This window comes from Hemicordylus capensis, chromosome 3, assembly GCF_027244095.1.
Source record: "Hemicordylus capensis ecotype Gifberg chromosome 3, rHemCap1.1.pri, whole genome shotgun sequence".
Classification (NCBI taxonomy): domain Eukaryota; kingdom Metazoa; phylum Chordata; class Lepidosauria; order Squamata; family Cordylidae; genus Hemicordylus; species Hemicordylus capensis.
Window position 1 is genome coordinate 273,397,441 of NC_069659.1, and position 19,827 is coordinate 273,417,267.

General features: G+C 43.5%; 1 protein-coding gene across 2 annotated transcripts in view; it reads right to left on the reverse strand.

Moving 5' to 3' along the window:
• Window positions 1–11,443: 11,443 nt before the first annotated feature.
• Window positions 11,444–19,827, reverse strand: part of CASP7 (caspase 7) — a 38,779-nt gene continuing 30,395 nt past the window's right edge. For both annotated transcript variants that reach the window (XM_053312746.1, XM_053312748.1), the window contains 2 exons: window positions 19,680–19,818; window positions 11,444–15,078 (listed from right to left, as the gene is read on the reverse strand). In XM_053312746.1, the coding sequence (XP_053168721.1) occupies window positions 14,855–15,078; window positions 19,680–19,818 (363 nt within the window). In that variant the 3' untranslated portion in view covers window positions 11,444–14,854. The remainder of the gene's footprint in view (window positions 15,079–19,679; window positions 19,819–19,827) is intronic.

Sequence of the window (19,827 nt, forward strand, 5' to 3'; positions counted from 1 at the left end):
GGTCTGGCCAGGCTTGGCAGTGGGCTGCCCAGAACTGTGCGTGGTCCATCTTGGGGTCTTCCTCCACAGGCTCCTCCAAGTACTGGGCAATGCATTGCACTGCACTGGTAGGCCTGGTAGGCCAAGCCTCCTGCAAACTGGCCAAGGTGCCCCCCTCTGAATAAGTTTTCTCCACTTACACGGGGGGGACAGTAGCAGAAGCAAACACTCACACTGTGAGGGGGGGAAGGTTTAAAGCAGAGGGAGTGGGGGTGGGGAAGCATAAAAACAGGTGGGGGGAATGAAGGGAACAAACACAGCACAAGTCTGCAGTCAGAGCAGAAGCAGCAGCCAGCACTCAGCAAACCAAGGAGGACTGCAGCAAGAATGATTTTGCAAGGCCAGAGGCTTGGCTTTAAATAGAACTTGAAACTCCCTCCTTTGGGAGCCCCCACCTTTGTCCTCCCCCCTGGCCAATAGGGTGCCACGTCTCACAGAATGGCACCACTGCAGAGCCTACCAGAGAGCTAGACTCATCTGGCCAATCAGGGAATCATGAGCTCAGCAAATAAATCAAACAACACAAGTGACACAAAATGGAAGATAGCACCTAAAATGGAGGCTTGAGCCTTCAAACAAAACCAGGCTTGATTGGCTCAAACTTGGATTGGCATTGCCAGTGCAATGCCCAGTTTGGTTCGAATTCTAACCTTTGAACTGAATTGGTTTGGATGCAAACCAGTTCAAACCTGAACCTCTTTGCACATCCCTAATCCCAGCCAGCTCTGCAGCCAGACTGTGAGCAAAGCATCACCATGTCAGCAGCTCTACCGCGATTGGTCACGATCTCAAGGGGGGGGGGGCGGTTCTAAGAGCGATCAAGCATTTTCGGAGTGCTCCACCCACCTGTGGCAGGGAGAGGGCATTCTGAGACATTTAAATGCTTTGCAATGCCAGTGCTTCTTCTCCCAGCTATGGCACCGCTGCCCCCACCAAGTAGACTGGCACCCTGAAAGCACCACACAAGCACAAAGTCTTGGGTGGTTTGGGGGCTGGGGGGATTGAAATCCCACTTTTTTATGGGAGGGGAGAGGGAAAGCCACTTCTGCTAAGATGGGGCATACAGATAGGGAGGGTAAAGGATGCTGGTGGGCCTGTCCTACCATAACCAGGGAAGATGTCGTGAGGGGTAACCCGACAAAGCAGGTTATGCAGAGCCATCAAAATCCACTGTCTGGCAGCTTGCTGCCAAGTGGGCTAGCCCTCTCATGAGGGGGCCAGTCTACAGGTAATATGGCTGTGCTGCACCCACTGAATTCCCAACCCACAGTCTGTGAGCTTATGAGCCAGCCCATTTAATCACCAATGAACCCAAGGGGCCCCACTTTAGCAGGACCCTTCAACTCTCTATGGTAAGAAAATTAGAACTGATTCTCCACTATCTCCCTCTTCCCGAATCCATCTGAGGCCTTGCACACATCCAAGAGGAGATCCTGACACCTCATGTGGCATTGCCTGGAGTTTTTGTGATTTATAGTGCAATTCATTCTATGCCTGCCTACCTAGAAGTAAGCCATTTTGGAAGGGCAGTATACAAATCAAATCAAATCAAATCAAATCAAATCAAATCAAATCAAATCAAATCAAATCAAATCAAATCAATCAATCAATCAGTACCAATGGTTTCAATCAGACTTTATCCCTAGTAAGTGTGTATAAATTAAGACTGTAGCCTTAATTTCTGTGTGTTTAAATTTTGCTTTAAGCCACCATGAATTCTCCTTGTTCCCAGCTCTTTTCCAGCCTATAACTGTATTCTAAATCAAAAGGAGTCATCTTGGTGTTACATTTTATGTACTTGTCTCAGGATGTAAATGGTGACTGTGCAGAGGTACACCTAGGTAATTTTGGAGCCTGGACCTAAGAGCCTCCCCCCCCACCCGCTGTTGCCACAAGATAAGCATCATTCCCCTACCTGCACATGTGCACACATACACGTGCGCACACACACACACACACGCACCATGTCGCATGCAGTTTTCTAAACACCACAATTTTAACTGCCGTATTTTCACTCACAATGCTCAAGGAATATGCTCAACCCACTGTCCTGCAGTACCACTTTATTTATTTATTTGATTGATTGATTGATTGATTGATTGATTGATTTTTATACCGCCCTTCCGAGCTGGCTCAGGGCGGTTTACAATTAAAAAACAGAAATCATTAAAAACAATTAAAACAGAAATACAAATATAAACACCAATTTAAAAACATCTTAAAAAACAATTAAACTATCAAAACAATTAAAACCCTGAAAACCAGGTTAACATTAAAACAATTAAAACTAATTAAAAACCCTGAAAGGCCAGGCCAAACCGATGGGTTTTAAGGGCTCTCTTGAAAGTCATTAAAGAATTAAGATTACGAATTTTTGCATTGTCAATCCTGCCAGTCCCGGCTGCATACAGTGGGAGGGAGATTGGGTGGGCCGCAGTTGGCTACAGCACTCAGACGCCGCTCTCACCACAGTCACACTCAGCCACCTGGCACAGCACACCACCCACCACAGACTCAAGAGGATTTGGGAGCCCCAGGGGGTGTGGAGGCCCTGGACTTCCACCTGGAGGTCTAGGGGGAAGAGTGCCTCTGCGACTATGACAAGGCTCAGATCTGAAAGCCTTCCTCCCTAGCACCAATTTTGTAGGATCAATTGTAGAATTTAGTGGTGATGAAAATGCTCTCAGCACTGCTCCTTAGCATGAACTTTGATATAGATAAGTTACTGTGTTTCACTTTTTGGAAAGCAAGTCCTAAACCCAGTTCTCTTCCTTACAAAATCAAGAGTGTTCCAAAAAGAGCAGGAAGTGGGAGGCACTGGAGTTAACCCAGGCCAGGTGCTCACTAAATCATTTGGTTTCAGCTTTGTCTGGCAATCGTACCTTACTTCCCTTGAGAGACTCAGAAAACATAACATTGTAAGCAAACTGGAATGTATTTTGCTGAATATCTCTAAAGGTTGGCAACAGGTTGCTCTTTTTGGTGCTGCTCTGTGTCTTCTATCGAGCTACATCACAATTTAGACCCAAGTATCTAGTGGCACAGTTACAAATACTCTTTTCAACAGGGGATGTATCTCTTAGCATAGAGAAAGCCTATGGTTTTATCAGACCCAGGAAAGCATGGAATGGATGACAGCAAAGTAAGAACATAAGAACAGCCCTGCTGGATCAGGCCAAGGCCCATCTAGTCCAGCATCCTGTTTCGCACAGTGGGCCACCTGATGCCTCTGGAAGCCACAGGCAGGAGTTGATGGCATGTTACTCCCCTGCAACTGGTACTCAGAGGCATCCTGCCTCTGAGGCTGGAGGTGGCCTATTGCCCTCCGACTAATAGCTGTTGATAGACCTCTCCTCCATGAAGTTATCCAAACCCTTCTCAAAGCCATCCAGGTTGTTGGCTGTCACCACATCTTGTGGCAGAGAATTCCACAATTTATGGCATTATTTAAAATGAGCATTTAAACAGTTTCAAATAAACCTATTTTATAAACCACCATTTCTTCATAAACACATTTTGCATCTGAGCAAGTTTTGACAACGTGGCATAGTCTTTCAAAGCAAAGCATAAATCAAAGCTGTGCTAAGCTGCACACACAAAAGCAGCACTGAATAAATCTATTATGGGGGAAGGGGGCATCTACATTTGAAGGAATGTCATGGTATGCAGAAAGCATGAGAGTAATTCTCTTACAGTGAGGACCGTCGTTATCTGCAGAATGCCAATGATTATGATTAGTGGTGGTGGGGAAGCATATCTAATCACTGTATGCTTGCTTTCACACATGTATTTCATTTGCAATATTTTTCCAAACAGAAGATGGCCCTGAATTTAAGATGGCCCTCTTGAAAATAGAGGTTAAATTAGGCTATACCTGTAATTATCCCAAAGGAACAGCACTCTGAATTTAAGATGATGACATCCCCCGGCCCCCGCCATTTCTAACATCAAAGAACTTGGAAAAAACCTAGTCTTAGATTCAGGTAAATATAGTCGTGATAGAGAATCTTTTGAATACGTTCACTCTAATTTAGGTTAAATAATGGTAATTCCATGACTATGCTTCTTGGGTTTTGCTTGCAAAATTTTAATGAGAGTTTCAACTTAGCTCCTATAAAACAAAATCTAACAAACCACTTTAGTTAAAATGAAGAGGAAGCAGCATGATGAAATTAGATGACATTGCTAACTTTTAATAACTCTTATAAACAATTTCAAAGTGAAAACTGTACTTACCAGCACAATGTGTGTGCCTTGCCAAAGATCAACAGTGACCAGTCATATCCACGGTGCATTGCTTGAGCACTGTATTGCTCTTAGTTCAATGCTGAGTAGGCAACAAGTTCCTCCTTACACTAGCAGTCTTCTAAAAGCAGCTGGTACGATGAGTCATAAGGAAATACCCAACTTTTTTCTAGTGAGCAAAGGTGCATCTGTGGAACTGAAAGAAGGATGTTTTGAAAAGGAAAACCTAGGAGATTGTAGCATGGTAATATTTACTAATGGGTCCTGATCAATAGATGTACTCTGAACTCATGCTGACTGGGGTTAAAATTAATGCCTTTTTGTTTCCTTGTTTCAGTTTCTCCCAATGTTTATCTGACCTCTAGTTTAAAATGCACCTTTCTGAACCTGAAGCAGAAAGGAAATACTATACAGCTGTAAATGTAACACAGGAGCTGATAAGTACATGCTTCCTTTTTTCCTAATCATTCCAACAACTAAATTTGAGTCCAATATTGACTCAGTTAAGCCAACACTATATTTAAAGGGTAGAACAGTCTAAGTCAGGATGCTCATATGCAAGAAACCAAAAGCCCCAACTTCATTCCTCAATCTGGACTTTCCAATATGAACAGGGAGTAAGAGGAAAATAGGGATTTCCCCTAAATCTGGGATATCATTATCACCAGTTAATCAATAACCAGATATGCATTCCCACTTTAACTGTGGGTGCTCATGCACAGGTGATCATGCATGTGTACAGCCCTCAGGGACATGTTTGAACATTGCACAGCGCGCTTCCAGGGGAATGGTAGACTGAAGAAGATTGCTTCCTGCATGTGAGCATCTGCACTTCTGAAGCGGGAGTGCACCTGCTGCATGCATGCTTTTTGGGGGGTGGGGGGTGGGGAAGTGTTAGTCAAGGTCAAGCCTGATAGAGACTTGAGATGACATGTTGTCATGCTCACTACATTCACATTTGTGCACCTTGTTGCAGAACCAGACCAGAAGTTTGGTCATTTTAGCTTACAAAGTGTTGACATTTTAGCCCTTTGCATTCCTGCCATTACAGGTCATTCTAATTAGGCATTTCCTGGTGCCCTAAGGTCATTAGTGCAACTATAATGGGATTGGGATCTGCCACTCTTTGCATCTAGAAAGGTACAGAGAGTCAGGGCAGACCAGTCTAAGAGTAAACAAAGAAGACAAAGACGATGGAATGCAGGCTTCCTTTCGTCTTAATGAGCTTTGAAGATAAGGCAAGAGTCCAAGGACACTTTCCTTCATTTTTGCAGTCGTTTCAGGTGAGTCATGCTGGTGAGAAGTCATACCTCCTCTCATCTTTTCTTTTTAATCTGCCTCTTTGGCAGGAACCTGTTGAAAGATTCTTTTATTTAAGGGGGAACTCCTAAGTGTTAGCCCACAGGATGTATGCTGCTGACCCAGTAACAAGTATTCAAAGTCCTTTTGTTGGTACCCACATACTCAGGCCATCAGACCATATTTTGGACTATAAGATCCTTTCTCCCATGAGGTTCGCGCCCTCTCTCTTGCTTACGCTCTCTCTCCTTGATTTATCTTGCTCACAGACATCCACACTTGTTCCCTTGCTAGCCCTGATGGATAGGCACCCAAGAGGATAGATGATTCCCAACCCAGACAGCAGGTAGCAGTATTTTAGGGATATACTGGGGCCATTCACATGACCTATCCGGTAGGGGTGTGCAAACAGGTTTGATGTTGAACCGGTTCAGTTCGACTGTTTGGGGTCGAACCGAACCATCCCGTTTGGTCTGACTTCGGACCAAACCCCACTGGGGATTCGCAATAAAAAAAGGTAAGTACTTACCTCACCTCCAGGGGAGTTGGTTGAGGCAGCGATGACCCAGGCCATGAAGAGGCCCATTACACAGGTGCAGCGGCCTCCAAAATGGCCACTGTGCTAAGGAGGAAGGCCGAAAAGCAGCCAAACAGACAATTAGGCGCATGAGGGAGGCCGGCAGGGGGAGGGGGAACCTCCATGGACACCCCCCACTGCCTTGAACAACTCCCCCGAAGGGGATAAGTGCTTTATTTATTTATTTTTAAAATAAATACATTGTGAATCCCCCCCCCGGAATGAACCAAACTGGGGCGGGGGTTCAAGGAGGTGCTGTTCCAAAGTGGCCCGGTCTAGGTTCAGTTTGGACTTGAACCAAACTGGACCAGCAAGTTCCGTGCACATCTTTACTACCTAGCGGGCAGGAATGGGGGGTGGGGAAGCTTCCCAAAACTTGCCTTGCTCCCAGACCAATCATAGACTGGTGAAAGCATGCTCCGCTCTTCCACATGATCCTGTTCCATGTAGCACTCCAAGGCTGGGACTTGTAATCCCGGCCTCTATGCATCTCAAAGTACACCACGCATAGAGTGCGGTGCACTGGGGGATTATTCCAGGGGACGGGTGCTCTAGGAGACCCCAGAACCAAGGTTGCACCCTTAACCTCAGCTAAGAGCTGGGCTTTAGTGCCAGGTTTGGCTCCTTAGCTGCTTAAGCCTGGGCATGGCAGCTTGCGAGAACAGCCTCATTAGCTGTCATAAACCACGTGCTTTCATTTACAAACAAAAGCCATGTGCATTTGTTTACACCAGAAACCACATGCTTGCAGACATCACCAGAAGCTGTCAGAAGCAGCCTTACATCTCCAGAAATGCTCAGAAACAGGCCTATGCCTTCACCCTGGATATTCTGCCCTTCCCCCCTCCCCAGAATATGCCCGGAAATGCCCTGAAGGTAGGCATGTGACCCCTTGATGAACACGCTTCACCACCCTGGACCAGTAGGAACAGGTTTAAGAGCATGGAAAGAAAGGCTTGATGGTGAAGGTGTGATAATGGCCATTTTGTGTAAATCTATTGGCTGAAACAGGTTCAAGTGACCTCTCTAAGTACAGCCCCCTGTGGCAGAGTGCTTAGAGGAGGCAATTTTACAGTACTGCTGAGACCATGGAGGACACTAGGACTCGGCTACAGTCTGTGGGCCTATATTTGCCACCCGGACTCTTGAACATTAAGCCTAGGAAAGTCAGGACCATGTATATGACACCGAAGAGCCTGTCCTATCCTCCCACAGGTCTGAAACAACCAGACGGCTGTTTTTACCATGGATCAGGTTCCGGATCCAGAAACAACCTTCCCAGTGAACCAGTATGATGAACTAGAATGCGATTGTGGACATTGTGACACCACTCCTGCTCCTGCTGTGGAAACTGAAACCAGAGAACCTCCAGTTACTGCCCCCAAACACAGTAGCAAGAGTTAATCAGATTCTGAAACAGAAGCTCCTGTGAAATGAAAGCTGCATAGGGAAACAAGTTGTTTTAGTAAGACTTACTAGAGAACTTGAGTTTTGGGTGGTATAGAAAGGTATTAAATGAATAAATAATAAAATAAATTAATCAGCCTACTTTCCTTTCACTGTCTCTGCAACTGGGCTAAATTTGGTTCAAATCAAGGTCCACAAGTTAGATCTCTTGCACCTCAAATGTTCATGCATCCACCATCTTGGATCATGGTGAATTACATCATTACAATCACTACATTACATTACATCATTACAATCACCACTGAGGTGTCCCTGTGTGTCACTCACTACAACTATATCAAATTTGGTTCAAATCAGTTAGACAGTCCTCAAGTTAGTACACTCGCACCTCAAAAGTTCACACGTCCACCATCTTGGATCAATGTGGATGTCATCGCCACAAACTATACCATTGGGGCATCAAAAGGCAATTTGAGGCCTGGCTTTCAGAGCAGGAGGCTTACACTCTGCACAAACCTGCGAGGACTCACTTTAAAAGAAACAAGATGGTTGTTTCATGGAGGGAGGCACAATAGCAGACAGATTTAGTGGTCATGCAACAATTTTCTAATTACAACAAAGGCTACATTTTGACAGTGGTGGGTATTCTATCTAAATATGCTTGTGGTGTCTCTCTAAAAGACAAAACAGGCCGGGAAATGGCCATGGCTTTTAAAGCTATTTTCAGAGATGTCCGAAAGCCTGACAGAGGGAAGGAGTTTTTAAAGAAGCCAGTAGGCAACCTGTTGAAGGAGCATGGGATTTATCACCTTGACACGAACAATGATGTCAAAGCATGCATGGCGGAACATTTTAACCAAACTTTAAAAACAGGAATGTAGAGATATATTTTACTGATAACAACATCTTCAGGTATATTGATGTCATGCTCGAATTCCTAAAGAGTTTTCACAGAAGCAACCAAACAAGTGTGGATATTAAACCCATGTTATGTCTGTTTGGAAAACAGCTTACAGTAGCACTATCCACAAAAAGCCAAGCCTCTCTGGTACTAAGAAAAGGAGATCACATTAGGATTTCTAAAATTAAAGGAGTTTTTGAGAAAGGCCATGAACAAAACTACAGGTGAAACTCGGAAAATTAGAATATCGTGCAAAAGTCCATTAATTTCAGTAATGCAAATTAAAAGGTGAAACTGATATATGAGACAGACGCATTACATGCAAAGCGAGATAAGTCAAGCCTTAATTTGTTATAATTGTGATGATCATGGCGTACAGCTCATGAAAAACCCAAATCCACAATCTCAGAAAATTAGAATATTACATGGAACCAAGAAGACAAGGATTGAAGAATAGAACAATATCGGACCTCTGAAAAGTATACAGTGTACTGTGCTTGATTGGCCAGCAAACTCGCCTGACCTGACCCCATAGAGAATCTATGGGGCATTGCCAAGAGAAGGATGAGAGACATGAGACCAAACAATGCAGAATTGCTGAAGGCCACTAATGAAGCATCCTGGTCTTCCATAATACCTCATCAGTGCCACAGGCTGATAGCATCCATGCCACGCCGCATTGAGGGAGTAATTGCTGCAAAAGGGGCCCAAACCAAGTACTGAATACATATGCATGCTTATACTTTTCAGAGGTCCGATATTGTTCTATTCTTCAATCCTTGTCTTCTTGGTTCCATGTAATATTCTAATTTTCTGAGATTGTGGATTTGGGGTTTTCATGAGCTTTACGCCATGATCATCACAATTATAACAAATTAAGGCTTGACTTATCTCGCTTTGCATGTAATGCGTCTGTCTCATATATCAGTTTCACCTTTTAATTTGCATTACTGAAATTAATGGACTTTTGCACGATATTCTAATTTTCCGAGTTTCACCTGTACACCTCAGAGTTGTTTGTAGGGGACCAAGTCATCAGAAGAGATGAAAGGCCGAACTACCTGTTAAAAGACTGCATGAGTGAGGCAATTCTTAGCAGCTTTTATCTTTACAGAAAGTTAAAGCAGAAGAGGACAAGCTGTACAGGGTTGAAAAAAATTCTACTTGCAAGAGGCTGTGGCAGGGTAAAACACTTAGTGAAGTGGCTAGGCTAAGCTGGTCTGAAAAGTTCCAACAGTTGGATGTCCGCATCAGACCTTCGAGAACTGGTATAGAATGGGTGACAGAGGATCTTACGTCACTCTCCCCAGTAATGCTAGCAAGGCTTTCCCACAGAAAGCTAGTTCAGCCTTCACTATCCAATTAGCAAGGCCCCTAGATTTTCCTGGGGAGTGGGAAGTGGGACTGGTTGAGATACAGAGGATACCCCCTTTGAATACATTAAGGAGTTAAAGAAGTGGTCCTTCCATTTATGAAAGGGGTATTATTCCATCATTACAGATTTGGTGGATGATATTAATGAAATTTTCAAGCACCCAGAACGTCCTAGTGGGAACAACTAGACTTCTCTGGGGGCAAAAGTGTAGCTTCACAATCAATGTGGTGCTTGTTCACAGGAATGTAGTGTCGCTTGTTATCACCCATGTTAACATACTCACTGTTCTGCCCATAAACTGGAATGCAATGAAAATGTGGACACAAAACTTGTTTCAGCCAATAAAGTTACACAAAATGGCCTTCGCTTCATTGTCAGGCCTGCACCACCAAGCTCTAAAACCTGTTCCTACTGGTCCAGGGTGGTGGGGCATGTTCATAGAAGGGTCACATGCCCACTTTCTGGACATAGGCCTGGTTCCAACTATTTCCGGTTACTTAGGCCTACTTCTGACAGCCTCCAGCAATGTAGGCCTGCTTCTGACAGCTTCTGGCGATGTCAGCAGCATGTGGTTTCCGGTGTAAACAAATGCACATGGTAAATGTGTGTTGGTGCAACCTAAGCCTTTTTCAGAGAGTCTGTACACCCCTTTTGGGAAGATTGTTTTCAGCAATCCACTGGGTGCAAAACATTGCTTAATCACCCTTTTCTTATTCAAAGCAACGCTTTGTTTTCAAGACACATGGCTATGTTCCTTTCTTTTACCTACTCTAAGTTCCAGTGCACCAAGTTACTTTCTCTGATACGCTGAATATACAACATAGCTGTATGCAGATTTGTACTGAGTTATCTCCCACCTTAGTCAAAATATATTCACAAAGGGTGTTTACTAAACTTCAGAGCAAACTTTGTAACACAGTTGCTGCCATTCATTGTAGGCAAATACTGAACTGCTGTAGATGGACCAAGGGTTTGACTTGTGTAAGGCAGCTTCCTGTGTTAGCTAAATTGACCTTTGGTCTGATCCAGCAGGACTATACTTGTACTGGAGAGCTGGTCTTGTGGTAGCAAGCATGATTTGCCCCCTTAGCTAAGCAGGGTCCACCCTCGTTGCATATGAAAAGGAGACTTGATGTGTGAGCACTGTAAGATATTCCCCTTAGGGAATGTATCCGCTCTAGGAAGAGCATAAGGTTCTAAGTTCCCTCCCTGGTAGCATCTCCAAGATAGGGCTGAGAGAGATTCCTGTCTGCAACCTTGGAGAAGCCGCTGCCAGTCTGTGTATACAATACTGAGCGAGATGGACATGGCAACTTCCTATGTTCCTATGTACTTAACCATGATTAAACTGAAAAACCAGTAGATGATAACTTCTCTACTGTGTGAAGAACTGGGGTGGAGGTGGTAGGAAGTGAATGATGTGTGAATACAAACACATTTTAGAGAGATACATAGAAACACATCTTATAACTTCTACTACTATGAATATTAAACAATTAAAACAACTGGAAGAGAGGCCAACCATAATTTCTGGGGATGAAGGATTTGCAAGTGCACGAGTCACATGTCCCCCTGACAAAAAATTAAACAAGCACACTAGTTAGAAAATTATCTTTATTTGTTTCATTATCTATTTCTCTATGAATTTACTAACATGTTTTTGGAGGAAAAATAGATAATCCTTGCTGCCTTACAATAATCATAGAAAAATATATTTAAAATATACAGATTGGTTATGTTTGCATCAATTGTTTAAAAGCTTTGGTATTCTTCCCTGAAAAACAAAGGTGGTTTTACGCACTACCATTCAAAAAAATTATTTACCTCAGTAGTTCAAGATACTTGTTCAAGTTCTCTGTTCATAAGGACATAAATAAGGAACTCTAATAATAAGGACAATGGTAACAGCAGATGTTTTGAAAATGCTGTAATAGATCTCTTACCAATTCTGCATATAATTGTGCAGACATGCAGAAGTCCAATGAATTCAAAAATTCTTTGTGCCAAAAGTATTTTCACCAATAACTGAGAATACTACCCATTTGCAAGGCAGAACTCCCATGGATCTTCTGATGCTGAAATTTAAGATTTATGCTCTGCCTTGCTACAAGAGAAGTATATGTTCTCATCGGGTAGATTGGGACAATCAGCTTTTCACACTGCATGGTGAATTCCGCGGTTGTTGTGATATGGGATATCGCCATTCTGTTTTTGCATTTTGCTAAAAACATTATAGATGTTAGGGCTATGTGACACTTTTTGGTGGCTGATTCATGCTGGAAGAGATTCAGCCTGCATTGACCACCAAAGCCTTGATTTGAATCTGAACTAGTAGACTACAGGATCAGTCCAAACTGAATCAATTATAGCCACACTGGACCACTTTGGAAGCACTTCATCCCTCCACCCAACATTACTTATCAGGTATAGGCAGAAAGAAGGGCAGGATGTACTTCATCTTTGTTCCAGGCATTGAGGGAGTAGCATCTTCTGCTTCAGTTTTATATTGACCCCTAGAAGGCCTTTTCTTGTTCTTCCTCTGACCCTGCACTTTCCCCAGGATTGCAGGGAAATTAAAAAAACCGTACTGGAAATGATTTCAAAATGGAAGCCGCAGAAGATGCTGACCCCTCACTGACAGGAACAAGGATGAAATATAACCTGCCCTTCCTTTTGCCCATGCCTGATAAGTAATGTCAAGAGGGGAGGGGTGGCAGCTGCTCCCTTGCCACTGGGAAAGCAAGGGAAGTATAGATGTCTGCCTCAAACCCTGTAGGAGGTTCAGCAACTGGGGGAGTGGTGAATGCAGGGTGAAGATTCAGCCCCAAACTGAAGGAACTGCTTTAAATCCAGCTACTCTCCGCCACCCCAGACTGAATTGGGTCCCTCAGAAGTGCTGATGTTGACTGCTGAATCAAATGAGTGGTGCTTTGTACAGTCCTAGGAGGCCTATGTTCCATCATGGGGTCCATTGTGCACTGAATCCCATCAGACACTGACATTCCATAGAGTTCTCTTCTAGCAGAAGACTAAAAAAAAAAAAATGTCCAATTGATGTGAAAAACTGGGTCATTTGAGTCTAGACTAGTTACATTTAAGTAGATTTAATTACTTTTTCCATTTTACAAAGCCAAAAACAACAGAAGTGTAGTCTCAAATTTACTTCAAAACACACACACACACACACTATGGTAGTGGTGTGCACGAATGGTTCGGAGGTTCGATCATGGACCCAAATGGGCTTGGTTCGGGAGAACTGGTATGGGACAAACAGTGGGGTGGGTGAGAGAGGAAAACTGCTTACCCTTGGCCCATGTGGCCACTCACCCTCCCGGTACAGTCCCCCTCCTTTACCGAGCTGCTTGGCTCGGTAAACGGTGGGGCCAGCTGGTAGGGCGAGTGGTGGCAAGTGGTAGTCTCCTCTTGCCGCTGCCTATGCCCCTTTACTTGTAAAGGGGAATCCTTGCCGCATTCCCCTTTACAAGTATATCCACTGAACCGGTTCAGCCCAGTTCGGTGGCCAAATCAGAACTGACCTAGTTTGGGCGGACACAGAACTGAACTGGCCATACTGGTTCCATGCACACCCCTAATCTATGGGAATCTGGCAAACACATGAAGTAAACACATACTTGCAACAGCATTGGACTTGTTATAAGAAAAGCATTCAACAGTTATAGAACACTGGGTATCAATCAAGGAACCAACAATTATCATGAAATTTAACACCCAGTGTAAAATGCATAGGCTTGTGTGATGCAGTTCAAGAGATCATGCCTTTAAATGGAAGTGCAAAAACTGTGCAAAACTGAATATGTAGTGTCTAATCATGGTGACTAGGTACCATGACAAGAACTAAGGCAGTGGGTGGCCAACCTGAAGCTCTCCAGCCCCACTACAACTCCCATTTTCAATGCAATGGCCATTGTGACTAGGGATGATGGGAACTGTAGTCCAACAGCTAGAACGCCTCAGGTTGGTCACCTTTATCCTACAGGATCTAAAGGAAAGAACTGTGGTTCCTCAGCAAGAAATTACAATCCTACTTTTAATTATTTTGTTTGCTACAGTTTTACTTATTGCTTCCTGGAATCATTGCGCTTTGAATGGACTGACAATCTGTAGTCATCACTGTCCTTTCTGTTTATTAACTATGGAACTAGACAAAATAAAACAGATCTTCCTAAATTATTAATATGTGAATGGACTATTTACTATACAGGAATCTCAAAATACAACTCAAGCAGTTTTCCCCATACTGAGTAAAAAGAACAGTTCAAGTATTTCCTAGGTTTTATAAGAATAGTTTGCCTCAATATCAAAGGTAAGGAAGTAGAAAGAGATGGATTTCCAACAGCAAAAGGCTAAAAGAGTTACCATCTGTTGCTTCATATATGCATTCAGATCAATCAAGATATGTAGAACTGTAATGTTCTCTGATATGTAAACATCAATGATACTGATATTTAACCATGGGAAACTTAACAAGAAAATCCAGGACACTTTGGTCATACTGATGTATTCATAACCTCCCTTTTCTCCCTTGAAGATACTAAGAAACTATTATAGACATTTGATAAACATTAATGGTTTTGGCGTATTAATGTTTTGCTAGAAACAAGGTAAAACAAGGTAAAAGCAGTTAAAGAAAAGCTATGAGAGATTTCCAGCAGGAGGGGGAAAAGACCCCATAGTCAAGCAAAAGAGGTATTAATGTATTCCTTTCAGTGTGCATAGAAATAGCAAAAGAACAGGAGGCATTTCCAAACACATTCAAACTTGTGTAGCATGTAGAAAAGGATTATAACAATCAACTGAGGTAATCTTGATATTGCATATTTCAGAATAATTGAAATATTCTAGTTGAAGCTCTGATTTTAGAGTTGTATTTCATTTCATAACTTCTGATTAAAAGTTGAGCACTGTATTACAGAATGTAGTGCACCATATATTTGACTCTTCCTGTGGGAAAAATTATCAGTGGTTGATATCCGCCCGTACAGATGAAAGTTCAGAAATAAAGTTCCTTAGTAAGCATGGAGACCACACAAGGAACCTGCTTTTTCTCACTGTAGCGTGGGTCATCAGACTGTGATTCATAGCGTGTAGCGACCTTAAAGTTAACCATAGTGAGAATCTGTAGTATCTCCAGTTGTTTTCCATACTCACTCAGAACTGAGCAAAGTGATTGCACAAACCAGGATCCTTTCCCTGGATTTCTCCAGGAATAATAACCTATGAATAAGAAGAACAGAGAAAAGTTGCTTTATTGGCATAAATGGTGCAAGTCAAAAGCAACATAATCCTATGTGCATTTACTCCCAATGATTTCAGTGGGGCTTATTCTCAAGTAAGGGTGCATGGATTGTGAAGGCTGGACTTATAGAGGACACAAAGTTTAACAAATGTTACAACTGTGGTCATGATGAATGGTATATGTAAATACAGAACAGAGCAGAGTCTGTAGTTTAAGGTTCTCACTGCAGCCACTCATATTGCTGAAGAAGCAAGTCACCTCTTCAAAAAGCATTTTATCTCTTCAAGAGCCTGAGTGTTCACAGTGGAAACCCATCAAAGAAAACTCTGGCTGTATGTGCAGTTGTTTCTGAACTATAGCAACTAAAATTATCCCAGAAAGGTGCCTCATGGCTATGAAACTGAAGGCTAAGGAGTATGGGTCTCTTTCAGCCTAAAAAGGAAACAACTTGTGGGTGGGGTTGGAGATATGACAAATATGTATACAATTATGAATGGTGTTTTGAAAGAGGCTAGACAGAAATTGTTTACTCTCAAAGCAGCAGAACCCTGTGCCTCATCTAATACATTTCATTAGTGTAGGTTCAGAACAAACCAAATATCTTTATACACAGTACAATCAATATGGAATTTATAGCCACAGAGTATTAGGATGACCATCAGCAAAGATTAAGCCAGGGGTTCCAAATCTTGGATCCCCAGATGCTATCAGGCTACAATATCCATTATTCACAGCTGTAATGGTGAAAGGGAGTGAGGATGGGAGTTATGCTGCATCATCATCTGGGAATGCATGGTTGAGAACTCCTGGGCTATACAAAAGCCATGATGGAGATAGATATAAATGGTTATCAGCCATGAGCTAAGAAAAGAACTTCCATCTTCACAACAACAACCATGGCTCTATCATGTCCTACTTGTGATTTTCCCAAGGGCACTTGGCTGGAAAAATCTCACAGACAGTGCTGGATATCTCTCCTAACTGAGCAAAGAAGCACTTTATAAAGTGGTGATTCTCTTATATTTAGCACAGGAAGAGCAATCGTCCCCATCCAACCCCAGCAATACCTGGTGCTTTAGCACTTTATTTAAAAACTAGTATTTTTCAGCCCGTTGAAATAACGGGCGCTAGTTGCCTTCTCCGGCCTCCCCCGCCACCTCCTCCTGGCTGGACCTTCCGCCTTTCATGGTGGTTGGGGGGGGCCTCCACGGTGGTGCCGCCCGCTGCCGCCTTTGGCCTTCTGGGCGGGCGGTGGGTTCCGCCGCCAAAAGTGCCGCCTGCCAACCCGCCGCCACCGCCTCTCCTCTCCCTGTGGCTGGGCTGGACCCGCCGCCACCGCCTCTCCTCTCCCCGTGGCCGGGCTGGACCCGCCGCCGCCGCCTCTGCCCTCCCCGTGGCCGCCTCCGGCCTCCCCTCGGCCGGGCCGACCAACTGACCAACATGGCCGCCTGGTGCCTGCGACCGTTTCTCCCTCGGCTGTTCTGGGCATGCGCTCTGCGCATGCCCAGAACGGCCGAGGGAGACGCGGGCACAGTCACCGGAGGACACGGGCGCACACCCAGGCACTTTATTATAGAGGATATTCTACCAATAATACTACTTCTCTTTCTGCAGCTTTCACAGATCTCAAGGCTGCATTTGACTCCATCTCCCAAATTAAATTATGGGAGAAGATGGAATCTTCCGCAATCAATTGCACGTGGAGCCAGCATGGCGTAGTGGCTAGAGTGCCGGACTAGGACCAGGGAGACCCGAATTCAAATCCCCATTCAGCCATGAGGTGGGTGACTCTGGGCCAGTCACCTCTCTCTCAGCCTAACCTACTTCACAGGGTTGTTGTGAAAGAGAAACTCAAGAATGTGGTACACCGCTCTGGGCTCCTTGGAGGAAGAACGGGATATAAATGTAACAACAACAACAACAACATCAACAATAATAATAATAATAATTGAGGATTGATTGCTGCATGCTCTATCTGATTTGTATCCTCCATGCAGATATTACCCTAAACGTAAAGTGCAACCCCAAGGGCACCTCATGAACTTGATGCTGACCCAGAAGAGTGTCAAACAAGGCTGTATTCTGGCCCCACTCCTTTTCAGCTTTTAGACTTTTATACATCCTGCCAAGCTGGCAGAAAAATGCATCTCCACTCTGCTCTATGCACATGTCGCCACAATAATATCCAGGACTCCCATAGGTCTTAGAAGAGCTCAATACTGCAAAAATGACCTGCTTAAAATTAATTAACTCCCCCCCCCCCACGTTATGGCCTTTGCCACAAGACCCAAGTCCCGTTCCTGGAGTATAGATGGCCATAAGATTGAACAGGTCGTCTGCTTCAAGTACTTGGGGGTGGTTTTACACGCCTCTGGCTCAATAAAGGTCCACAGCAATCATGTCACCTACACTGCACAGAACAGCTCCTCTGCCATTTTAAAATGTCTCTAGACTAGAAGTGGCCAATATGTCCCCCAACACTTAAACTGTTTAAAGCCAAATAGTTGGCACAACTCCTCTATGGAACCCACTCAGCCCCTCCCCTTCAATTTTGCCCCACTGGAATGGATGCAGTCCAAAGAGTGGCGCTCCAAGTGCCACATTGTGTCTCAAATGCCACCCGGACTAAAATGTCGACCTTGGGCTTCTCCTCCTTTTTTCTACTTCCTATGGGCTATAACCAGGCAAAAACAGTGATTAAAACAGAAGATAATGGACACAGAGTGACAAACTGATCTAGGTAGGGCCCCAAACTTCCTTTCCTTGGAAAGTCTTAGATACTCTGTGTTCCCTGTTGCTTATCTAGCACAGCTCCAAGTTCCAAACCACAGGAGGGCCTCTCCCTCGGCCGATGGCATGCCCTTCCTTCTGCTGTTTTAGAAGGCAGATATAGGAGGACTCCAATTGTGGAGAGGCTATGCCCCTGTGATACTGGGCAGGCCAAAACTACAGATTATGTTCTTCTCTACTGCCCCTTCTATAGAGACAGTTGTGCAAAGCTCATTCTGCCGCTACTAAGTACCCTGGACGTCTGAGCCATTCCTACACCATGATGCTTCTTTCGGATGAAGATACAACCCTCATGTATAACACTGCCAAGTTCTGCGCGGCAGGGTGTAGGATATGTCGGGTCCTGATAGCCAACAGGCCTTGCCCCGAGGGCAGTTCATAATTCTAAACAGGTGGCAGCCTCAGCCTGATCGTAGCTCCATGTTTTTAGTCAGTTTCTTAATTCTGCTTTTACCTCGTATTTTATAACTAACATAGCCTTTTATAACCGCCTTCATTAGTTTTATTAACAGATTATTTCCAGATTTTATATTTCACTTATGCCCTGCATCGGCAGAATTTTATAGTTTTATACAGTGTAACAGTTTTATAGATTTATAATCTGCTATTGCTTTTATGTCATTATGATATCCCCTGTATTGGCAGACGTTTACAGTTTGATACAGTGTATTTAGTTTTGTAGGCTTATAACTTGCTATTGCTTTTATGATATCCCTTATAGCTTTGGTTTTATCCTGGTCTATGACCAAAATAAAGATGATTGAAATGGATTAGCCATGTATTTGAACATGGGCGGATAGACAGAGCCTGCCACTACCCCAAAATTCATAGGATGCAGGGGCAGACTGTAATGTCTGAAGAGGATTCTGTTAAAATGGGAACACATATGCCATTAAAAAGAAAGAAAGAAAGAAAGAAAGAAAGAAAGAAAGAAAGAAAGAAAGAAAGAAAGAAAGAAAGAAAGTGCTTTTAAGAATATAAATGCAGCTAACTACTATTAGGAATACTATACTGGTTTTCAATAAACATTCTCAGCAGTTTGCATTGAAAATTAATTAGTTTTGTTCCCTGTTCCAAAAGATATTACAACCTTAAAAAATTAATAGTAAGGAAGACACTAGCAACAGCTATGAAGGGTACAGATGTCTATACAGTCATACAGCATAATGACCAAATAGGCTGTGGTCGGGCTACTATTTATGAACACAGCTTAGATTTATTGCTAATCCAATTTGAAATTTTTAAGACTTCACCATTAGTGCAATTAGTGAAAAATAAAAGCAGACCTAGAAATGCCTAAATTTTTCAGAAGGAAGCAAGCCTAGTCTGACCCTTTCTGCAGTTAAAATATAAAGAGCAATGTTTCAGAATGTTAAACTGGGCCTAAAGCTTAGAGGCTGACATCCTGACTAATGAAGCACATGTGCAAGGATGGGCAGTGATGGGAGACTTTGCACAACTCCCTTAGTCCCCCTGCACACGGGCTACTGCGCAAAAGTAATTAGAGTTTGGTGTGCCGCATGTGCTTTGGAAGTAGTCGGTAAGATTAGAAACATGTTGCTGCAAGAGGCTTCCTGGCGTGTCGCCAAAGTCCCTCCTTAACACACACACTTTGTTAGTTAGGATGTCAGTCAGTGTAAAGAAAACACATTATCTTTATAGAATTGCAATGAATTTCTATTTGTGATTCCCACCCCCCTCCGAAGTTTAGCTGAAATGCCTATATTTGTTCCCCAACAATTTACACTAACTCATCTGTAGGTCAATTTGTCACTTTCCCCAAACATACCTGGCACAGTGGAATATGCAAACAAAAAATCTGCTTCCACTGGAATCTTGTAGCTGGGATTAGCATCTGCTTCGAGCGTATCATTTGAAGGACCTGAATCTGTCTGAATCCCATCATCAAATTCACAACCTCGACATGCCTGAAACCA